At 42.0% G+C, this 15,884-nt stretch overlaps 1 protein-coding gene across 4 annotated transcripts in view; it reads right to left on the reverse strand.

Annotated features, from left to right (window-relative positions):
* LOC117968351 (pleckstrin homology-like domain family B member 2) overlaps positions 1 to 15,884 on the reverse strand; it is a 64,437-nt gene that overhangs the window by 10,718 nt on the left and 37,835 nt on the right. The window contains exons 10-18 of one of the 4 annotated variants that reach the window (XM_059030716.1): positions 13,652 to 13,780; positions 11,883 to 12,038; positions 11,291 to 11,401; positions 10,695 to 10,784; positions 8,646 to 8,801; positions 5,559 to 5,723; positions 4,254 to 4,394; positions 2,850 to 2,949; positions 1,154 to 1,189 (exon numbers count right to left, since the gene is read on the reverse strand). In XM_059030716.1, the coding sequence (XP_058886699.1) occupies positions 1,154 to 1,189; positions 2,850 to 2,949; positions 4,254 to 4,394; positions 5,559 to 5,723; positions 8,646 to 8,801; positions 10,695 to 10,784; positions 11,291 to 11,401; positions 11,883 to 12,038; positions 13,652 to 13,780 (1,084 nt within the window). The remainder of the gene's footprint in view (positions 1 to 1,153; positions 1,190 to 2,849; positions 2,950 to 4,253; positions 4,395 to 5,558; positions 5,724 to 8,645; positions 8,802 to 10,694; positions 10,785 to 11,290; positions 11,402 to 11,882; positions 12,039 to 13,651; positions 13,781 to 15,884) is intronic. The other 3 variants (XM_059030718.1, XM_059030717.1, XM_059030719.1) reach the window with 3 other exon arrangements.

Here is a 15,884-nt window from a genome sequence, read left to right on the forward strand (position 1 = left end):
GACAGGATACTGAGCTAGGAACACACCACACACACACACACACACACGAGAGCTTCTACATCAGACTCAGAGCTAGGAACACACACACACACACACACAGGCACTGCACATAGACAAACAACAGCTTCTAGATTAGACTCAGAGCTAGGAACACACACACACACACACACACACACACACACACACCACAGAAACACAGACAAACGAGAGCTTCTACAAACCACACAAAGTCTAATCAAAGGTGTTATGTCATATCAGATCGAGTGATTTGTAAAAGTAAATTGGATGAAAAAGATCTGCATGTCCAGAGCAGGGGTGACCAAAGCTGGCCCTTCCACTCCTGGTCTTTGTTCCAATCCTGTTCTAAATTGTTTAATTGAACCGATTACACCTCCACCCAGACCCTGGAGTAGGTCATGGTCTCATTTGACCTGTTAAACCTGGAGTGGAATAGCCCTCCAGGACAGTGATGGACACCCCTGGTCCAAAGGCTGTAACAATGTGGCAGTGTATTGGTTACTATCTACTGTAATGGAAGTGTGTTGAGAGAATTCTAGAATAGAGCAGCGTATGAACTTTAAGACACTATGCCAAAGGGTGCTGTCTGTATCACTGAGATTAAAGCAATGCGGCTTGAATGGTTTATGAGATATCAGAGGAACTAAAACTCCCATTGCATGGCAGTGTGATCCAGTCCTGGTTTTACATTGCCTTGAGTAATAAGACACACCTGAGCTTGTTACCTATACACCATGGCTAAATCGGGCTTGTAGTAATTCCTGGAATGGGTGAAACTGCTATTCAATAGGGGTCTTCTCTCCATCTCTGGATATCATCATTTCGAAGCTGCCCTGGATTCATGAAGACTCTGGAAACAGGTAGAATTCCTGGACAGCATCAGCCCCATGTCCTTATTAAATGCATCCCTTTTAAAAGGTGTGACCGTATTAGCAGACATGGCACACTGATGAATGCAGTTTGGTTAGGTGATATTGTACACACACAGGCTGGCATCTACAGCACACACAGCACTCGACCGAGATCCCTCTGCAGACACTTCCCAGATCACAATTTGATCTCTTGTAAATGGAATAGGTCTCTGCTTGTGGACTGGTGTTTCAATAGCTCACGCTGACAGGATCTCAGAAATTACCTTTTTCAGGCATCCCCTTTGAATGTGATGCTGATCCTAAAAGGTAAGTTTTAAAACAAAATCAATATGCTTGCTGTTCACAAACTCTGATCATTTACGGAGTAGTAATAAACAGACACTACTCAAGATGTGAGTTTGCAACAGACCAGCCCGTCCATCAGAAAACACCAGGCTTGCAATGACCGTGCCACAGAGCAGCAGGCTCCACAGAAAAAGAAATACCACCTCTCCATAAGCAAAGCATGCAGAGAAGAAGTCAAGCACTGAACACCGAGCAAAGCCTATGAAATCACACCACTGAGAAAACACACACCGTTATTCCAATGCATTCAACATGTGTATAATAATCACCCGTTCCCAACCAGAAACAGCGATCACAAAATCTCACACTCCCCCTGTTGTTCTTTACTGTGAAGCCCTCTTAGACAGAGTTCTCTGTATAGCCTATGATGCGCCAGTGATGGACACGGCTTCTTCATAAGCAGTGTGGAATCACATAGCCGACCCGCATGACACCGGGTCCCGACCCGGGTAGAGTGAGCCACAGTGAAAGGGGCTTTCTATACACCAAGAAGTCAGACCACTGGATTGCCAAAACTCTACTCTTTACACAAAGAACATTCAAAATCGACAGCTGGATGATATACAGGGTGAACATTTTCAGACCTTCCTCTTTTAGAGATGCGCTGCATTCATTTACAATCTGGCCAAACTTCTCCATAAAAGAGTATTAATATAGTATAGTAGAGTATAGTACGCCTACATGCATCAGCAGCACAGACATGCACAAACCCCATACCTTTCTTAGGCTTCCCTGTAGTGATGAAGAGGAGAGAAAGATGAGAGCACGGACAGGGGTTAGTGTGGAAATGTAGGACCCTGTTCACAAAACGGTACGTAATGTTTTGTTAAGGAGTGTTTCAAAGCTTATTTAAACATTAAACCAAGTCTGCAGTTCATAAAACACTTTGGGAGATTATATTATATTAAAATAATGTTTATTAACAAACTTGACAACTCCTTAAAAAACTGTTCTATGCGTTTTTGTGCATACTGTCTAAATATATTTCTGCAAAGGAAAACCCATTGTCTTATTGGACAAGAAATGAACAGTTTGCAGAGCACATGCATTTCAGCTCAGTGTACATTTTCTGATTTACTACAGCTGTAACTACTCCTCAAAGAACGGGATATACACTGAAGCTCAGCTAGGAGAAGCACAGTCCTAAAATCAGCAACATGTGGAACTTGAATTCATAACATTTGACAGTTATTCCATATTGTTGAACTTTTAGCACTTTGAAAGACCTTGGATGATTAAACATGTTAAAGTTTCTGTGACTTAGCAGCCATTGACAATAGCGAATAAAAAAAAAAAAAAAAAAAGATGATGTCTGGTCTTTCAGTTGAACCTTTTACCTCTGCATCATAACTTCATGACATCAATGGCTGGTTTTGACCGATTCTCCCGTCGTCCCACACACAAACACATACAGACTACTAAATCATATTTAAAACTAATGTTTAAAACACAGTTTCAGATGTTCTTGTGTTGTTACAGACGATTGGAAAAGGCTTGCTGTAGTACTGCTACCTAGAAACAACTTGCAAATGTGGAGTCACTGTGTACAGCGCTAAACAACCAGGATATGTACAATGTCTTAAAAGCACAGCCAGCACCCCAGTAAGGACTCACCCTTATGTTTCCTCCTGGGCTCCAGGTCCTTCGGGGAGACGCTCAGGTTGCGAGGAAGCATGCTGCCACAGCTGGCACTTTGGACCAGTGGTAAGTGAGACTGCGTGAAGCAAGCACACACACACTCATGACTTTCTTTTGAACTGTTTCATGCATGCAAAATTACCCTTCTCAGCTATTTTCAATATTTCATGCATGAAAGGGTTAACAAACACAAAAAGAAAAAAAAAGAAAAAAATATTTCAGAGTTTTTTCCTTTTTTAAAATGCATGATTTTGTTTAATACCTGTTTGTTTGCTCCCCAATTTAGAAAAGGAGTTTTGGTTTCCCCAAGAATCGAACCTTTTTGTTTGCGGTCGTCGATGTGCTAGAAACCCTATTGGCACCGGTACACGGTTTCTGAACATAGCTGTACTTCAACAGAATCCACTAGCTGTGCTGTGGCACTTCTGCTTCAGTTCCCCAGGACAGTTCAGTGTGTGTGGTGGGGAGGTACAGCTAGGCTGTGCCAGAGAGCCATCACATTCACCATATGCAGAACTCCCTTGCTAGAAACCAGGCCAGAATGCTGGATGGAGACCAAACTCATTACAGTCATCATCTTTTCAAAACAGTAACAGGACAATCCGCCTGCTTGGAAGTTTGTCAACTCCTACATTCCGCAATCACAAGCATTGCGTTTTCATAAGCAGCGGTCCTCGTTTTGGAGGGGGTGACTTAAGGACAAGTAAACAACCTAGCCACAATGCACTACAGCTATAATATTAAAGGGATTTTATGCCATCTACATTTTCCTAACACTATTTATTACCCGTTTAACGTGTACACTTTTATACTATTGTTTTTGCTTAGTTCATTATTTGCCATGCTTACTAACTATTCTAGCAAAAAATATTGGAAGGTTTTGTGCATTGAGTGAGTAAATCAATACAGCAACAGTTTGCACAAAACAGGTTTTAGCCCAGTCTAGATCTTCAGATCTACTACATATGACTACTCCACCTCCAAAAACATGATCTACTGTACAGTGAAGGCTCAGCCCATTTGCTATGAGAAATAGCAAAAAATGAAAGACCTCTGAAGGCAGATTGTGATGAAGAGGTGGGGAAACATATTAGTGTTGCATGGGCTTCAGTGCATGGTGCAACTCTAACATGCTTCCCTTCATCACAATCAATCAGCCCTAAGAGTCTTTTCATAGGCACTTGTTGCTGGAATGGTTAAGCATGACAGATAATAATAATCTAAGCAGACAATAGAGAATCATACAGAACACGAATAGCAGATTTAACAGGTAAGTAATGAACTATTAGATCAAGACAGCATCCCTTTGAGCTGTGATGTGCACAGCAGTGTTCATGCAGGTCCAGCGCTGCTCGGGTGTGCTGTATTCCAGGAGCTCACCTTGGGGGTGACGCTGCGTCCAAGAGTAGCGCTGCTGAACTGGGGAGACACCGCGGGGGCGCTTTTCTTCCGGGGCAACGTGTCGCTCAGGTACGTCCCATCCTTGCTAGATTTCTTCCGTTCTTCCAGGGTTCGAAAATGCTTCACAAAGTAGACAAATGAAAAGACTGATTTTATACAGACAGAGAGCTACTGTATACACACACACAATCAAATCAGCACAGTTAAGAAGCAATGATGATGTGATCTTACAAGGACAGCACATGAAAACCTTAACCACCATATAAAACACTGCCTTCTATTGTACTTGTTACACAAAAAAGACAGACACTCGGGGAGGCAAGGAGGAGGCACAAGGGGAAACCACATGCATTCAAATACAAATCTATTTGCATGGCCACACCTATTAGAAATCTTCCAGTGATCATCGTTTTAACTGAAGCGTCACACACAAGGCTTCCCTGCAGCTCCCCTGCAATCGTGTCCTCGGTTCAGGCTTCTTCTGCTGTTCCTTTCGATTGCTGTTCTCTTGGTCTGCCAGGGTCAGTGGACTCCCAGCTTGGGCGGCATGCTTTTCTCTCCAGCCGTCCTCTGATACAGTTACTCTTTCACCTATTAGCACTACTCTGCTCTAGAGCCACAGACCAAGAGAAAGGAATCCATCATCATCCCAGTGCAAAGACTGTGGCAGGCCGAGGCACCGGCTGATAGGAAACAAGCTTCTACCCTTTGTACCCAGTGATGCAGATGAATGGCCTTTAATCCTTTCAACAGTAACAAATACAGCGCTGCTTCACAGCCTGCGTCATTTTCCTGTAGTATACAATCAAACTACCATAAACACACCACTGCAATAGCAAAAAACGTGTGTTAACCATCTATAAAACTACAAGTGTTGTGTCAGGGCATAGCCAAGACTGGTTTCCTTTCCTGCTATTCCAGATGGAGATATCTTTTCAAGATCTCAACACCTTTCTGCACAAATGACCCCTGGCAGGAATCACGCTGCACATGACCTGGTGCGTGCACCTCACAGGTACCACAGCAGCAGCACAGTGTGCAAGAGCTGTGTGCTGTAGGTGTGCTTGGTAGAGCTACTACAGAAGAGTACCAATAGCTCGACTAAGCTCTGTTAAGGTTAGCAGCTCAAAGCATACGACTGCAAGGTTAGCAGCTCACAAAGCATACGAACACAAGTGTTTATAGCCACACTGTTTATAAAATCCAAATTTAAAAACATTCAGGTTTGCAGGCTAGCGTCGGTGGCAAATGAAAACGTTCCGTGCAAATCCCCCAAGACATTACCTGCCTGTGGCGACGGTGCTTTTTGATGGGCAGTGGAGGGGGAGGAGTTTCAGGTAAAGGGGAGGGGTCAACATAAGTAACCATGACCTCCGGCCAGTGCACCGATGGAGGCTTAGGAACAGGGCGAGGAGAGAGGGGGCGAGGAGAAGCACACCCAGAGCACGACTTTTCAGAGAGAGAGGGGGAGGAAAACAGAGAGAGCGAGAAAGAAAAAGAAAGAGAAGAGACACCAACAGTGAACATGAATATTAGAGTGCAGGAGAGAGAAACACAGGATTCAAAATCCATGTCTTACCTCTTATTAATTACTAGCTCAGTGCTGCAGGTCTTTGTTTTTTTGCTTGGTATTTTTTTTTTCTAATACAACACAACAGACATAAGGTTTTAACCACTACTTCCAGGTACCAACTGTCAAGCTACAAATCAAACCATGTGAACTACAGCTTTCTCAGTCTATAGTGCTGCACTGCATATAGTCCTAATTAAAGTGAATGCAAAAAAAGAACAACCTAACATCATTCAGTTATAAAGGGGATTCCTTCATGTTAATTAATAATTTAGAAATAGATTTTTTTTAAAGAGCATCACTCCATTAAGAGTAGTTTTAGAGAATTTTAGTAACCATCTGTATAGTGCAATTAACATACAATGGTAGAAATCTAAAATACTTCTGTAACAACAAATCATACAATAAAATGTAACGTGACAGGAAACTACTACCCAGAGTCTGAGTCAATCCCTGTTTTTCAAAGTCCAATTCCCATTCCTCTTCCTCTTAAATCAAGCCCAACACATCATGGATCAAAATTGCAATCTGCAGTATTCTGTAAAAAAATGAGCTTCTCACAGTGGCAACAAAATAACATAAACTGAAGTCACTGTTAGTCAATTAAACTGGCTTCAAATGAAAGCAGTTGAACAATCACAGAAAATATTAATTCCAATTTCTTCAAAGGAAATTGGAAATTCATTCAAGAAAAATGATTTGAATTGAAAAACAGGAACTGACCCCTTCCCTGCTACTAGCATCTAAAGATGTTGTCGATCACCTTATTTATCCAACAACTTAAAATACTGTCTCTCAAACCTTTCAACAAACTCCATAAAACACAAAGCACAAAGACCGCCTTGTGTCTAACAGACAATGACACAGGATCTAGTAAAGATGCCTCTTCGCTTGTTGCTGCGGGCTCAGCAGCTGCCTACCATGGGACTGATAGCAGAGCCATCCAGAGCCGTCGCTGCCAATTCATTTCTAGGTTGTCTGAATGTGTTTGTTGTAAGCAACACGCCCGGAGTCAAGCTGTCCAATGTGTCGACAGGATCGACTGTGCTCCGAGCACAGCAAAACAAACACTGGAGTCTCTCTGAAAGGGACTGAGTGAAACAAGCCATCCGATGCGTGTTGGAAACAGGTAGCTACATTCAGACACACACACACACACACACACACGCACACACGCACACACTCTCCCTTGAGTAAACGATTTCACAGAGCAGACTATTCAATCCCGTGTACAGCACCAGACGACTTGGAATACACATTCCAGACTTCCTCTTTACAGATCTGACTTTTCTGCACAGACAAGAAGGAATCCGATTTGAAAGTGTGTGTAAATACTGCACCAACACCAACTGCAGATGCAGATTTTGAAGCAAATGAAATCTTGAAATCAATGAGGGGTGTTTTCTTTAAAGTCTTGTTATGAACACCACGAACCACCACTTTCCAAGTGCCAAGTTTAATAAAAAAAAAAAACACAACACACACATTACTGATTTTAATAAGCTCCTGTTTAAGCCTTCATTACATAAGATCCTATTGTTTTACGAGGTGCATGTGATCCTTAAATATTAGCAACTGTACATAACGTCTGTAACACGGTATGCAGTAATAGCCTGGAGGGCTGCAGTTTGGAGGGGATCCAAGGGGGCTGGCTGGTACTCTGTTAAGCTCACAAGCCACCCAGCTTGGGACCTGCAGGACCCACACCCAAGGAAGAAGTACTCCCCCCCCCCCCCCCCCCCCTTGATGCTCTTGCAACAAGACAGAAAAAGAACAAAAGCACAATCCCAATGACCAGGCCTGCTATCATCTGCAAGGATGCACATAAGACTCGTTGCATAGCAGCTTGATCCATTCCTGCTTTTACTGTGAGTTAAGACACACCTGAGCTTGTTGCCTATACTCTGTGTCCAATCAAGCTCATAATAAACTCTGGAATGGATGAAACTGCTATGCAGTAGGAGTCCTACTATTTAACTTCCTACCTCTTCAAAATCCTGTTTTATGTGTTCTGTGTGATTCTCTGTTGCTGTTCCAGCTTAGGTCATTACTTGTCAACTATTCCAGTAAAACAGGATTCAGAAAAGGCTCCTCAAAGCTAATTGTGGGGAAGGGAGGAAGCATGTAAGTGTTGCACAGGCTTCAATGCCTTGCCTATGGGCTTCAGTGTACAGTGCAACGTCAATATGCTTCCCTCACATCACTGCCCCACAGAATTCCCAGCAATATTTTGCTGGAATAGTTAGCAGCAAACAATGACACAACGAAAAAAACTAAACTATAGAAAAAACATTCAGAACAGACTTAATAGGACGTAGATGGGTTAAAGTATCCATTTAAGATGCAACATAATACAAGTTCAAATAAAAACAACCTGGGAAATACAAACTGTAACAAATCATAGAAAGTGTGTTAGAAATCACCAAAAATAAACTCTTCTGCTTAAGTAGTTCCTGAGTACAATCTTCATGTGTGTGATTTATAATACAGTAATACATTGCTTGTTTGGCATCTCTTATTATAACAAATTATTCTGCACAGTTTAATTTGCTTAGTGGCTTGTAACTTGCCATCATTTTCTGCAGCTCAACCTTGCAGTCCTCTCACTCAAACTGCCCAAGATAAGAGACGCCCACACAAAACTTATAAACTTATAAACCTATAGTACGATGATTGCACCATTGCGCACACACGCACACGCACACACGCGTGTCCAGGGATGAAGGAAACGCTCTCCAGTCCAGACAGTTGGCTCTTTCGTAACACACACAGAAAGCAGGGAGCTGTCTCAGCAAACAAACCTCTTCCTGGGGGGACCGTGCTGCCTGCCTGGGAGGGGCGGGGGCTTCCTGAGCCGGCTCAACGGGAACAGCAGCGGGGGGGGGCTGTGTGTGGAGGGGGGGCGTGCTCCCGGAATTGCCATAGATCTCATTGATCTCACTTACTGTGACATAACCCTGGAGGAGGAATTGACGGGAAATAAGAAACAAGCAGAAGCACAGAACAGGCAACAGGGATTAATACCATGTGCATTCACAGGGAACATTAGTTAGGGGAATCACAGGCAGCAAAAAGGACAAACATACTGTCACTTGAGCAAGTGGTTTTGTTTACTGAAGCAGTATTTAATCCGCAAGCCATTTGCATTAGAGGTTATGGTTAGATTTAGTTGAGGTTTGTGTTAATTCACTCCACATGGTTTAGTGTGATCCAATCACATTCCAGAATCCCCTCTTTCTCTTCCTCAAGCGAGCCGCCATACAGCAACACAGTGTCTGTTTGTAATCTGGCACAGCCAGGTCATTACTGATGTGGTTGCCCAATTATCAGCATAGCACCTTCTGGATTTGGGATAATGCCAAAGCAAATCCGGTTTAATAGCTAAATGATTTACTTACGGATATTCACATTAGTTTACTTAATCTTGGACTGGGAAACCAGTGTTGATTAGCTTAGTGGGTTTTGGCTTAATCTTTTCCCCTCCGGGCCTTTACAGAAAAGGGGATTTTACACTCTCAGCAAGTAGTAGTCTCCATTTTAACGAGTTCAATAAACCAACATTACAATTTTAATATACATTCATTTTTAAAGAAAATGTCAATAAATTAAAATAAATGCTGCATAAAGTGAATATAAAATGCAATAGTTTTATCAGAAAGACACTCAAATGATCTAATATAGTTTATTTAGTGTGGAATGCGGGGGTTGTAGCATGGCTGTATAGTTGCAACACTAGGTCCTGTTTGTGTCCAATGGTATCTGAACCTCGCTTGCAGTAATTGTTGAGAACATGCCCTTTGATTTAGAGCACAAAAGGAAGCCCTCTGTAGCAGACAGGCATTGCACGGTAATTCCTTCCCATGCTTTTCCCATGTTTATACTATGTATTTAGCACAGAGTACCCTGGTTTGCCATGTTTATACTATGTATTTAGCACAGAGTACCCTGGTTTTCCATGTTTATACTATGTATTTAGCACATATACTTTAGAATACCTCTATTCTTTCCCATGCTTTCATTATGCTTTATTCCACGGTGCTTTCACTATGGTGAGCTTTGATAAAGGGCAGGCATGCCACACATTCAGGAGACATGCCCTGCATGCAACCCGTCCACGCTGTCAAGCTGCAGTACCTTGGAGTTCTTAAGGGGAAGTGAAGATAAGAGAGAGGAGAAAGTGAGCAGGTCAGCTGGAAGCAGAGACAAGGAAGTGTGGGGCTGGGAACCACAGTGAAGTCTACACACGTCAGCAAGCGGGAAGCACACCTACACAAAAAAACCTCTGCTGTAAGGACAGAATCCAGAGCAGCAACAGATACAGCGAATACCTCCAGGCTTCCTCAATGATCACGGGAGATCATTTAAACACAGAGCGAGAGGCCGCTAAAACTAATCAATCACTGAACAAGCATCTCAGTTCAAGACGCAAAAACGTAGAGAGCAAGGACCACCCTGGAAGAACACAAGTGGGTTGAAGAACTGAAAATGTCAGACACATACAAGGCTTGCTTTTTGTTTCTACGCAAGAGGCTACAGTTACTCCAAAGGTTTAGGAAAATAAGACAATTCAAAAGGAAAGAAATGGAAGCTCTGCAGTTAAGAATCTTCCAAACAGAACCAAGGGATCTTCAGATTAAAAACACCAGTTCAAAAAGGGACAATAAACACACCCGTGAATGCATCTGATCTTTCTTTTTTTACAGTTGGGCAAGAACAGGAAATCTTTTCTTTTTCCAAACAGCAACACAATGCAAAAGCAGTTAAGGGAACACATTCCACAAAACAATCGTATGCCAAGTCTTGTGCAATATGCCAGTGAAGTGAACGGGAAGTCCAGCTGCCCTGTTTACCTCTTTCATGCTGTTGGGGTTGACAGGAAACCCTCTCCCTCCAGTCAGTTCAGAGTACTTCTTTTCCAGGTTGCCTAGTTTCTCTTTCTCCTGGTCAGAAAGAGGACAACAATAATCAAAAGTGTTTTAACCTTCCCTCTTCCCCTACCAGTGTAAGCAAGATATTTGAGCTTACTTGTCCTAACATTGTAACTGAAAACGCAGATCTAAACAATGAGGCATGGAACTTCAAAAAGGGGCTAATGGAACATGTTCTAATTAAGAACACTGGGAGAAAACATATTGGTTTGCTACGTTATAACTGGGGACGATACTGCATATATGTATATATATAATATTATTATATATTATATTATATATATATATTATATTATATATATATATATAATATATATATATATATATATATATATATATATATATATATATATATATATATATATATATATATATATATATATATATATATATATATATATACACACACACACACACACACACACACACACACACACGTATGCATGCAGCTGAATCATCATATGCACAGATCGGACATGTAGCTCACATTGTGACAGAAAATAAAATGGTCAACTTACTCTTTGTAGCATGAGTAACAAATTGTTCTTTTCTTTCAGAAAATTATCCTTTTCACTCTGAGCTTGCTGTGCAATCTGATTGGCCTGTTTCTTCAAAGTCAAGAGCCTTTCCTGTACAGGAAGCAAGCGAAACGGGACAGATTGTACATGTACTCATGATGAGAGCATTCAGCTGCTATTCGACTGGATCTTGGGTGGCAATTCTGGGGGAGTCAAATTCAGTGCTGGCTAATGGAGTGCACTTGCAGGGTAGTGTGTGAATGAAGATAGAGCCTTGATGCATCCATTCCTTCACCACACCGAAACAGGACCTCGGGTTCAAGCAGCTGACTTAGTTGTCAGACAAAGATTTCATAAAATACGGACCTTAGCTGATCAACAAAAACTGTGGATTAACCTTATTAAACATTATTCCAGAGAAGAGAACTATAAGAACATGAGCAATAAGACTATGAGCTTCTATAAGAACATGAAGACTATGAGATTCTGTAAGAACATGAAGACTATAAGCTTCTATAAGAACATGAAGACTATAAGCTTCTATAAGAACATGAAGAAGACTATGAGATTCTATAGGAAGACTATGACTTGCCTTCCTGGAGACGGTGCTGCGCTGGTACTCTGCAATCTCTCGAAGGAGCTGCTGCACTGTGTTCTCCTTCTCCTCGTCCTGCCGGCTCTCCTTCTCAAGCTGCTGAAACTCCAGATCCTCAAACCTCTTGGTTTCTACTTCCAGCTGATCAGCATCCTAGGGGGACAAATGACAGAGCTGTTGGTTAGAGAACCCAGTCTCTCCAGTAGGGACCTGCAGTCTGGAAGCATTGCAACTGCAAAGCAGCATATCGAGATCCAGTGATCCTCATTAAGTAGGAGTGTGACGTCATGGTGCAATTAATCTCAACAACCAGGGCCTCTTGCACAATCACTTAATGTAACTTGAATCATGAATAACACACTTATGAAAGATTACCATGGTAAATTTGCACAGTGACTTGTCAGTTTCCCCATGGTTATACTATGCATTTACAATAGCTCTCTGGGCTTAATCATGCTTACCTTTGCTTTACCATGCTTGCACTATATGTATTTACACTTTGCTATGCTGTTACTGTGGTAAATGTTTATAAGGGCGTCTCCAACAGAAACAGGGATCCAAATCGGAGATGTAATCGCTACTTAACTAGGGGCAGGAATGGTTCAACCCTCCTGGAGAAGGTAGTCTATTACTCCAACGCCCACAGAACACTGAATTGAGTGGATTGCAATTCAGGCATTGCGCAGGATGTATGGTTTACCCAATTTCTTTCCTTTAAGATATAGGATTAAATACCTAACAGGAAGAAAACAAATCTGTTTTTTCTGACAGGACAGGACATGACATGCTATCTTCACATACCCTAGTTTGACGCCATTCCACATTCAGAAGCCAATCTTATGCCGCAGATAAGGCAATAGTCAGGACAGTGATCAGATGCATCTAAAACCAGCCCTCTGATATGGAATTACACTGGCAGTCGTAGCGAGCTCCAAAAATCAGGAGCGCTGCATGATCTTGGAAACAGGCACATCCATGTCAGGCAAGGAGTGGTGTGCAGTAAAGCTGTACCAGTCAGTCCTGCATTGCTGGTCAGCAGGTTTAAACCACTCTGAAGAGCACACTTAAATGGGCAGATTGTATGCTTTTTTTCTCTCTCCTCTTTTTTCTTGGGGCCATATTCGCTGATATTTTGCTTCATAAAACAAACAAAACCTGCATTTAGTTTCTTACTAGCTGAAATATCGCCAGCTTATTTGAACTCTTACCCTCCAAAAAAACAATACGGTACACAGTTTAAACAAACCGTATAGCAGCTGGCAGTGATGAATCTCCTCAGTCTGTATCTTTCAGGAGTATAAAGCCAAAATGTTTCTCGGTTCAATAATTCACATGCTGGGTTAATTCAGAGTTAGGCTGTCGATGGGGACAGTAAGCTGTCCTCAACTCTCAGCCCTCAATACTTCATGACTTTGTTATGTGCAAAGCGGGGCAGTCAGAGTTAGCTAGTTTTGGATTAAATTATACAAGCAGAGATCTTTGTGGGTTAGTCTTTTCCTGGGAGTAGGGATTTGTATTCCCTTCCCCAAATGGATACTACTGTTGCTCTGCGTTTTGCAGGCCAGGAAAACCCACCTTGCCTGAAGAACAGACAATATATTTTTAAACAAAGTGGCGGGACCCTGCATACAATAAAGAACAAGCAAAGAGGAAGACGCTGCACAGAGAAGGTGCAATGCAGACCCAGCCTGTGTGAAGTCATGTCCAGAGAGTGGCCAGTCCTCCACCCTGCTGGGCAGGTTTCTCAGTGCTTACACACTACTGACCCTCTTTAGCTGCTGCTGTAATTGCTCCCTCATGGATTCAGGACAGTTATCAAGCTGGGTCTTCTGCTCACAAAAAAGCTCCTGCAGCCTCTCTAGCTTTTCCCTTTCAGCGTCAAGCTTTGTTTTTTCCTAAAAAAGCAAGAGTACAAAAAACAAAACAAAGAGAACAACAGGAGAGAAGAAAGTTTATCATTAGCGCAAGCAGTAGCAGCAGCAGTTAGTTTGTTTCACTAATTTAGTTCAGCCTGGACCGACCACATATTAAACATTAAAAACATAACTGCACATGAAGCACCTCTAAAGCATTGTGATGCACAGCCCTAAACTGGCTAGGAGTTATTTGTGTTGTTTTTGCTATTAATGACTTGGTTAGGAATGCACACACACAGCCGGAATGCTCTACTAGAATGAACTAGTACTGTGCCATCAGATCACAAGTATTAATGTCACACGAATGAAAGCCTGAACCGTGTACTGTGCTCCAGCTAGCTACCCTAGAATGACATGCAGGGGCTGCTGAATAAATGTTTAGTAAAACTTTTAACCTTTTTTTTTTATCCCTGGACATCCTACAACCTGTATCCCAGATACAAAACCAACTTCACCTTTTTATTGTGCCACTAGCAAAAGGGCAATTCAGAAAATCAAGACACAAAAAGCAGGGTTCAGAACTGGGAACACAGTTGTATTACATCCTATAAGCATCTCAGATCACACCAACCACTATCGGAGAGGTATCTAGGTTAAAACGGTCTCATCTGTGCACTAAATTTACAGCTACAGTACCAACGACATGACCTGTACTGATGCAACAGCTGCACACCCTACCTACCTAATAGATGATGCATAATTAGGAAGGAGCCTTGTGTGTTAACTGGAGTACCATGCAAGCACACAGGGTGCCTTTGAATTACAAAGTTTGGCATTTGCTCATTCTATTGCCATCTTAAATATAACGTAAGCATCTTAAACGGCTTCACTGTGCTGGTTAAAGGGGTAATAAAAACAAGGTTTTACAAAAATCACCATTAGCTTAACAGCTTTCTCAAAAGTCCCTTAATTTACAACTGATTAGTTTTCCAGACGCCTTTAAACAAAAGCAACAAAAATCGCTGCCGTGTGGGGCTGACGAGATGCCCAAGTAAATAACCCTTCTCGTGCTTAGAGAGAATTGCTTTGGGTTTGGAAGTTAGTTGCATGATCCCCAGAAAGCAGCAGGAGATGGTTTGCATTAACAGCAGCTTGAGCAAGCAGTGTTACACAGAGCTGAATGGCAGAGTTTAAGAGACACACACGAGAACACAGACAGATAGATAGACAGACAGACAGAGATATAGATCAGTGCTCACAGAAAGACAGACATGTAGAAAAGCCCTGTCAATAATAAATGCCCTGAACAGGATCTGCAGCAATAAAACAATAGTATATGCTACTGCAGTGTGAAATTCGAATCTGCTGTAAATACTGCCAGTTAATCCCTGATGAAAAGAATAAAATGCAAGGAGTTCTGCTGACCAGGAAACAACACTACTAGTGCAGCTCATTTACATATTAGTGCATCTTAACCCTTTCCTGCCCAGGGTATGTTAATGCCAACAGCAGTTAATGACTATTTTCTTAATGTCCAATATACTGAACTCTGGACAGCAAAGGGTTAAGACCTTTAAAGGAGCCGTTTTGCTGAAAGTTGCACCGTTTTTACAGCTTCAAAATCCAGTTTGCAACAAGAACAAGGCAACCTGGGCCTGTGATTTTAAATCAGCTTTTCCACACATCATTTCACATGCGGCTTTCCAAAGACATCGCACTGCCTCGGCTAGGAAGTGCTCCTGCCAAGCGAAGAGGATGTTTAGCGGGGAGAAAGTGACTGGAGCCACACTGCTGAGATTTGCAAACTTCCACTCTTGAGAGCACTTTATTCTCAGTATTTTTTTTTCGTAAGATCTCATATGGGAGTAGCAAGGAGGAATCTAAGACACTTGAAACAAAAAAGCAACACTGCACGAGCACAGAGCGTACCAGATCTTACTAGCTTCCCATAGCGGACTCAAAACACACAACCACAATCTGAATCCAAAATGAAACCGCTCTGTGCGTACATGAAGATACACTGTTCAGACATTCATGGACTACTTATTATTAAATCAAGTTTCCCTGGGTTTAAACTATAAAGAATGTTTATATATATATATAAAGAATAACTCTAAGCAGCTAGCTCTTTGATAAAATCTGT

The sequence above is a fragment of the Acipenser ruthenus genome, chromosome 9 (genome assembly GCF_902713425.1).
Source record: "Acipenser ruthenus chromosome 9, fAciRut3.2 maternal haplotype, whole genome shotgun sequence".
Classification (NCBI taxonomy): domain Eukaryota; kingdom Metazoa; phylum Chordata; class Actinopteri; order Acipenseriformes; family Acipenseridae; genus Acipenser; species Acipenser ruthenus.